The sequence below is a fragment of the Raphanus sativus genome, chromosome 5 (genome assembly GCF_000801105.2).
Source record: "Raphanus sativus cultivar WK10039 chromosome 5, ASM80110v3, whole genome shotgun sequence".
Lineage (NCBI taxonomy): Eukaryota > Viridiplantae > Streptophyta > Magnoliopsida > Brassicales > Brassicaceae > Raphanus > Raphanus sativus.
In genome coordinates, this window is record NC_079515.1 from 19,860,201 (window position 1) to 19,868,011 (window position 7,811).

Below are 7,811 nucleotides of genomic sequence, written 5' to 3' on the forward strand. Positions count from 1 at the left end.
ACGAAGAGAGGAGCAGTTCACAAGCGGTTGGACGGTTTTGGAGCGGTTTGGGCGAAAAGGTGTCCGTTGGCCAAATGACCAATCACATCGTCCGGACGGTTGCCAAGCCCCTTCCCTATAAATAAACCTCTCCTCTGTCGACATAAATCATCAGAAACAGAAGGGGAAACTCTGCCCAAATCTCTACAGAATCAAAGAGAGAAAAGAGAAGTGTGACCGCAAAGGCAGTCCGTGTGAAGGCAAGGGGATTCCGGTGGGTTCTAAGCCGTGGACAAGTGAAGACTTGATGGAAATGGAAACCAGAGGAAAGGAGAAGGCTGCAGAGAAGAGTGTGGGGACTTCCAAACACACACCTAAGGTACTGGATGCAAACCAAGTACAAACCGCCATGAATCATCCATCCGGGTGATTTGGCCGTTTGATCCATGAGTGGATGGTTGCATCTATTGTTCTTTCTCTGTCAATATATCTCTTCTCCATTATATTCTGAAGTTATTTATGGGTTTAACTCATGCACACGCCTCCAAGGCTTGGCTAGATCAGTGTAATCTCTCCATGGCCTTGGTTGGGCATGTATGGTCTGATCTCATGCTTCCAGTGGGAGTTATTGGGATTTGGCGTTTGATATCTCTTAGTGGGGATTTATAATGAATTATCAAAGTGATAGAATAACTTTATATGATTGATTTCGAGATGGTACCATGAGACCGGTTAGGTTGTTCACGGCCAAGATCAATATGATCAAGGCCGGTTCTGGGTAATCCGCTTGGACCATTCTCTTAATCATGAATTATCATGATTTATCATGTGTTTTAATTTGTTTTTGGATGAGTAAATCAATGGGTCACAAATCGGCCAGAAATGGACTAAGTGTCCAAACCATGCTTAGGTTGTATATTGCTAGGATATCGGTCAGGATTCTTATGCATATGTGTTGTGGGTTTTGATTTCAGGTCCTGACAGGGATCGTGGTAAGGCTAAGGAGCCATGAAGACCTTGGCCGTGTGGGATGTGTGATGTAGTTCATGTTGTATACATTTGGATTCATCATAGCCTATTGTGCAACTGAATGATTTGAATACTTTGTATGGTTCACATTTGACATATATATAATATGATTGTTTGCCTTAAGCTTCCGCATTGTTTTTATTATTGCATGAACCTCAAATGTTTGAAAAATGACTAAGTAAGGATTTGACCTTAACCGGCTGAATTACACTTAGATGTTTAGGTAAGGCCGCAGACTGGTTGGATCATGGGATCCAGGTTTGGGTCTTACAAGTTGGTATCAGAGCATGCTTGATTCTAGGCTGTTGGGTTAGGGCAGGTCATCACACATCCGGCTGGGTCTCATGGCAGGTCTTGGTATTGGTTAACATTAGAATTGCTTGAGGTTTGCAACTAAAAGATGTTAATCTAACCTTTGCCTTGTGTTTGTCTTTGTTGACCTAAGGGAACAAGGAAGAAGTCTCGGAAGAACAAGGATGGGACAGGGGCGTCCGGAGCTGGAGATGCCTCAGAACCCAATCCACAAGTGTTGCTGTCAGTTCCACCTGCTGGACATACCAGTGAGGTCATTCTGACTGAAACCCAAGTTAATCAGGCTGAGTTTCAGTTGGGTGGAGAGGACAGACAGATGGACGAGACGGGACAACCAGTGAATGCAGCCAGAGGTCAACTGGGAGCAGCTGGTGGACAGCAGAGGAATGATGTGGAAGGTGAAGCTGAGTCCTCAGAGACTGGTCACCGAGTTGATCCAAACATCCAGAGGGATGGGAGGATTGGACCGGATGAACCAATGGCTGAACCAACCATGAAGGAGATACTCGATGCAATCAAGTTGATGGGGAGTCAGATGCTGGCGATGACCCAAGTGTTCACCCCAGTGGTGAATTCATCTGTGGGTCAGACTACTCAAGCACCAGTGATAGCTCCTGTAACTGGAGTGACTGGTGGATATGTGGCGCCTCTTGCTGAGGTGATTGAGTTGGATCCACCAGTGGGAACAACTAAGAAGGTTGATTACCTGAAGGTGCTTGAGCACATCTCTCGTTTGGGAACCAAACACTTTGCTGGAAGTGCTGATCCCATGGAGGCAGATGAGTGGAGGGACCGTCTGGTCAGAAACTTCAAATCCACAAGGTGCCCTGAGGAGTACCAAAGAGACATAGCAGTGCACTTCCTGGAGGGAGATGCACACAACTGGTGGCTGTCCCTGGACAAGCGTACCAATGGCTCCATTGTGAAGTTCTCTGACTTTGAGGTTGAGTTCAACCACAAATACTTTCCAGCTGAGGCATGGGATCGTTTGGAGGCAAAGTTCCTGGACTTGGTTCAGGGTAAACGGTCAGTAAGGGAGTATGAAGAAGAGTTCAACCGGCTCAGGAGGTATGTGGGTAAGGAACTTGAGGATGAGAAGGTTCAGGTCCGCAGGTTCATAAGGGGCTTAAGGCCTGAACTTAAGACTTATTGCTCAGTCCGCACCTTCAACACAGTCTCTGAGCTGGTGGAAAGGATGGCAATGCTGGAAACCAATCTGGCTGAGGAGAACAAGCACAAGCTGAAGAGTGTGGTGGTGTCCTCTGGTCAGGGTGGTGACAAGAAGAGAAAGAGGGATGCGGCTGAAGGGGGTAAAACCTCAAGTGGTAGGCCAGAGTGTCCCAAGTGTGGGAAACACCATGGTGGAGAGTGCTGGAAGGCAATGGGAGCTTGCACCCGTTGTGGCAAGATGGATCACTCAGCTCGGGATTGTCCAGGTCCGGATAGGAACCGTGGACAAGGCTCGACCAGTGAGGCCAGGACTTGTCATCAGTGTGGCAAGAAAGGGCATTTCCGTGTGGACTGTCCCCAGTTGCAAACTGGACAAGGTAAGGGTCGTGGTGAGCAGAACCGGCCAGACCCCAAACAAGGCCAAACTTCAGCACCTCGAGTCTATGAGCTTTCAAGGGATGTGGATGAGTCCGGACCCTTCAAGGCGATCACTGGTATAACTCTAAACCCATTCTGTTTAAATTTTTAAATTTATTAGAATGGCATGGTATGGAATCTAGGATGGACTAGATACTTAGATAAGGTCTTATGTAGGGACCTTATGTATTGGTGGTGTGGAAACACATGTATTATTTGATACTGGAGCTACACATAGTTTTGTGAGTCCAGATATGATTGGAAAAGGTATGTTCCAAATGGGAACTAGGGATGATCTTGGCTTGGTGAGTGCAGCCGGTGGGCAAATGATGCACCCACTAGGTCTAGTCAAAGACATTCCAGTAATGATCCATAGTAAGGCAATGCCGGTGGATCTGATTGTGGTCCGCCTTAAGAATCACGAGGTGATCCTAGGTATGGACTGGCTTGGCAAGAATCGGGCCACCTTAGACTGTCATCGAGGAAGGGTGCAGTTTGAGAGTGGGTGTGGACCCCCGATCAAGTACCAAGGTATTAATCCGGCCTCTGGATGCTTAGTGTTATCAGCAGTCCGAGCGGCAAGGATGCTGGAACAAGGTTGTGAGGCTTATATAGCCACAATCACCACTAAGGAGGTCGTAGGGGATGGTGGCCCGGACGGGATACCGCTGGTCAGTGAGTTTGATGATGTGTTTAGGTCACTACAGGGCATTCCCCCTGATAGGTCAGACCCATTCATAATAGAACTGGAACCAGGGACGGCCCCAATGTCAAAGAGCCCATACCGCATGGCTCCAGCTGAGATGGCTGAGCTAAAGAAACAACTTGAAGAGTTGCTAGAAAAGGGGTTCATACGCCCAAGTGTATCACCCTGGGGTGCACCAGTCCTCTTTGTCAAGAAAGAAGGATGGTAGCTTCAGGTTGTGCATTGATTATAGAGGGTTGAATAGGGTGACTATAAAGAATAAGTACCCATTGCCCCGGATTGATGAGTTGCTAGATCAACTGAAAGGAGCCAAATGGTTCTCCAAGATTGATTTGGCATCTGGTTATCATCAAATCCCCATTGCATCAGGAGATGTAAAGAAGACAGCCTTCCGGACTAGGTATGGCCACTATGAGTTTGTGGTTATGCCATTCGGATTGACTAATGCACCAGCAGCCTTCATGAAGATGATGAATGGAATTTTCAGAGAGTACTTAGATGAATTTGTAATCATCTTCATTGATGATATACTAGTTTACTCTAAGACCCGGGAAGACCATGAGAAGCATCTCAGGTTGGTGTTGGAAAGGCTGAGAGAGCAACAATTGTTTGCCAAGCTAAGCAAGTGTAGCTTTTGGCAGAAGAGCATTGGCTTCCTAGGACATGTGGTGTCTGAGGAAGGAGTGTCTGTTGATCCGGAGAAGATCAAGTGCATACAAGAGTGGCCAAGACCAAAGAATGCTACAGAAGTAAGAAGCTTCTTGGGTTTGGCCGGATACTACAGGAAGTATGTCAAAGGGTTTGCAAGTGTGGCACAACCTATGACACAACTTACTGGAAAGGATGTCAAATTCATCTGGTCAGAAGCTTGTGAAAAGAGCTTTGAAGCCTTGAAGAACATGCTGACCAGTGCACCAGTTTTGGTGTTACCTGAGGAAGACCAACCATATGTGGTGTACACGGATGCTTCCATTACTGGATTAGGCTGTGTGCTCACACAGAATGGGAAGGTCATAGCATATGCCTCAAGGCAACTCAGGAAGCATGAGGGCAACTACCCAACACACGACCTGGAGATGGCCGCAGTGGTATTTGCCTTAAAGATATGGAGATCATACTTGTATGGTGCCAAGGTTCAGATTCTCACTGACCACAAGAGCCTGAAGTACATTTTCACTCAACCTGAGTTGAATTTGAGACAAAGGCGGTGGATGGAGTTTGTGGCCGACTATGATTTAGACATTGCCTACCACCCAGGCAAGGCCAATCTAGTGGCAGATGCTTTAAGCAGGCGTAGGGCTGAGGTATCAGCTGAGAAAGAAGCAGAGATCCTGGAAGGGATGGTCCGGTCACTACATCTAGACACCATGGCAAGTGAGGATGAGCCTTTGGGTTTAGAGGCTGTGAACCAGGCTGATCTGCTTACCAGAATTCAACAAGCACAAGGCTTGGATGAGAATTTGCAAAAAGTTGCAAAGAATGACAAGACTGAGTATCAAGTCACAAGTAATGGTACCATTTTGGTACATGGGCGGGTTAGTGTTCCTGGTGACCGGGGACTAAAGGAAGAGATTATGAGTCAGGCTCATAAGTCTAAGTTCTCAGTGCACCCGGGCCTAAATAAGATGTACAAAGACATCAAAAGGTATTACCATTGGATCAGGATGAAGGCTGACATTGCTGAGTGGGTGGCCAAGTGTCCTACTTGTCAATTAGTCAAGGCTGAACATCAAGTTCCAAGTGGTTTACTACAAAACCTTCCCATACCAGAGTGGAAGTGGGATCACATCACAATGGACTTTGTGACTGGGTTTCCCACAACCAGAAACAAGAAGGATGCAGTATGGGTGATTGTTGATCGCCTGACCAAATCTGCACACTTCTTGCCCATAAAGAAAGGTGATGGAGTGGATGAGATTGTGAAGATCTATATGGATCAAATTGTGAAGCTGCATGGAGTGCCGGCCAGTATAGTCTCAGACAGAGACCCTAGATTCACTTCTTACTTCTGGAGGGCTTTTCAAAAGGCTCTAGGAACAAGAGTGAACATGAGCACATCCTATCATCCCCAAACGGATGGTCAGTCAGAAAGGACCATCCAGACATTGGAAGATATGCTAAGGGCATGTGTTCTAGATTGGGGTGACTCATGGGAGAAACATTTACCACTGGTGGAGTTTGCATACAACAACAGCTTTCACACCAGCATAGGTATGTCTCCTTATGAAGCATTGTATGGGCGGCCTTGCAGGACACCTTTATGCTGGACCCAAGTGGGGGAGCGCAGCATAATAGGTCCTGAGATTGTGGAGGAAACCACAGGAAAGATCAAACTAGTCAAGGAAAAGATGAAGGAAGCTCAAGACCGCCAAAAGAGCTATGCGGACAAGAGAAGGAAACATCTTGAGTTTGAGGTTGGTGATCTAATCTATCTCAAGATGATTACCTTCAAAGGTAGGGCAAGAGTTTCTGGAAGAAGGAAACTAGACCCAAGGTTCTTAGGTCCCTTCAGGATACTTGAAAGAGTTGGGGCAGTGGCTTACAAACTGGATTTGCCATCTGAAATGGATGCTTACCATAATGTATTTCATGTGTCTCAACTAAGGAAGTGCCTAACGGATCAAGACATTGTTTTGCCAGAAATTCCAAAAGATCTTGGTAAGAACCTCACCTTAGAAACAAGGCCGGTTCGAATCATTGATCGAATGGAAAAGGCAATGAGAAAGAAGACAGTTCCTATGCTAAAGATTGTATGGGAATTCAATGGTAAGGACATTATCACTTGGGAAACAGAAGCAAGAATGAAAGCTGAGTATCCTGAGTGGTATAGTCAATATGTGATTGGAGAATCATCCAGCATGAACTCGGGGACGAGTTCCTTCCAAGTGGGGGAGACTTGTCATGTCCCTAGTTCTAACTAAGGCATCCGGACGGGCCATGGTGCGGGGAGATGAGCTGGCCAGGTTATAAAGATCTAAAGGCAAGCGTATCATGGTCCAAACTAAGGGTTAAGTGCATCAGGAAGCTGAGACTTGACCAGAATAAGAAGGAAAGAAGGGAAAGATAGCTGGATGAGTGATCCGGAAGCTGGATATGGTCCGGTGGCAGCTCAATCAGCTAGGTGGAGCTGGTAGGAAGCTCACACAGTCTTGGGCAGCTCACTGGGGCTGGAGGAGTAGCTCACTCAGCTCAGGCAACTAGTACTCAGCTCAACTCAGCTGAACTAAGTGATGGAGTCTTGGCCGGCCTTTGCGGACCATGAGTGGTGATCATGGACCAGATGATGGTCATGGACGTCCGGTGGGTCAAGGGAGCTTTGGCAAGTGAGCTAAGTGTTTGTGCAAGCATTTGGGCTTGAGATCGATCAGCCCAAACGAAGAGAGGAGCAGTTCACAAGCGGTTGGACGGTTTTGGAGCGGTTTGGACGAAAAGGTGTCCGTTGGCCAAATGACCAATCACATCGTCCGGACGGTTGCCAAGCCCCTTCCCTATAAATAAACCTCTCCTCTGTCGACATAAATCATCAGAAACAGAAGGGGAAACTCTGCCCAAATCTCTACAGAATCAAAGAGAGAAAAGAGAAGTGTGACCGCAAAGGCAGTCCGTGTGAAGGCAAGGGGATTCCGGTGGGTTCTAAGCCGTGGACAAGTGAAGACTTGATGGAAATGGAAACCAGAGGAAAGGAGAAGGCTGCAGAGAAGAGTGTGGGGACTTCCAAACACACACCTAAGGTACTGGATGCAAACCAAGTACAAACCGCCATGAATCATCCATCCGGGTGATTTGGCCGTTTGATCCATGAGTGGATGGTTGCATCTATTGTTCTTTCTCTGTCAATATATCTCTTCTCCATTATATTCTGAAGTTATTTATGGGTTTAACTCATGCACACGCCTCCAAGGCTTGGCTAGATCAGTGTAATCTCTCCATGGCCTTGGTTGGGCATGTATGGTCTGATCTCATGCTTCCAGTGGGAGTTATTGGGATTTGGCGTTTGATATCTCTTAGTGGGGATTTATAATGAATTATCAAAGTGATAGAATAACTTTATATGATTGATTTCGAGATGGTACCATGAGACCGGTTAGGTTGTTCACGGCCAAGATCAATATGATCAAGGCCGGTTCTGGGTAATCCGCTTGGACCATTCTCTTAATCATGAATTATCATGATTTATCATGTGTTTTAATTTGTTTTT

At 46.6% G+C, this 7,811-nt stretch overlaps 1 protein-coding gene across 1 annotated transcript; it reads left to right on the forward strand.

Annotated features, from left to right (window-relative positions):
* The first annotated feature begins 292 nt into the window (after positions 1-292).
* LOC130494922 (uncharacterized) lies at positions 293-2,871 on the forward strand. Its single transcript, XM_056985762.1, has 3 exons — positions 293-358; positions 1,454-2,756; positions 2,852-2,871. Exons 1-3 carry the CDS (start codon positions 293-295, stop codon positions 2,869-2,871), a joined length of 1,389 nt encoding a protein of 462 aa, XP_056841742.1.
* Positions 2,872-7,811: the final 4,940 nt, after the last annotated feature.

What these genes read in the sequence shown, in the direction of transcription:
- LOC130494922 (XM_056985762.1), top strand. Translation starts at nt 293, where the DNA reads ATGGAAACCAGAGGAAAGGAGAAGGCTGCAGAGAAGAGTGTGGGGACT. An exon ending in CTTCCAAACACACACCTAAG is followed by an intron (nt 359 to 1,453) that starts GTACTGGATGCA and finishes TGTTGACCTAAG; the next exon opens with GGAACAAGGAAGAAGTCTCG. An exon ending in CTCAGCTCGGGATTGTCCAG is followed by an intron (nt 2,757 to 2,851) that starts GTCCGGATAGGA and finishes GACTGTCCCCAG; the next exon opens with TTGCAAACTGGACAAGGTAA.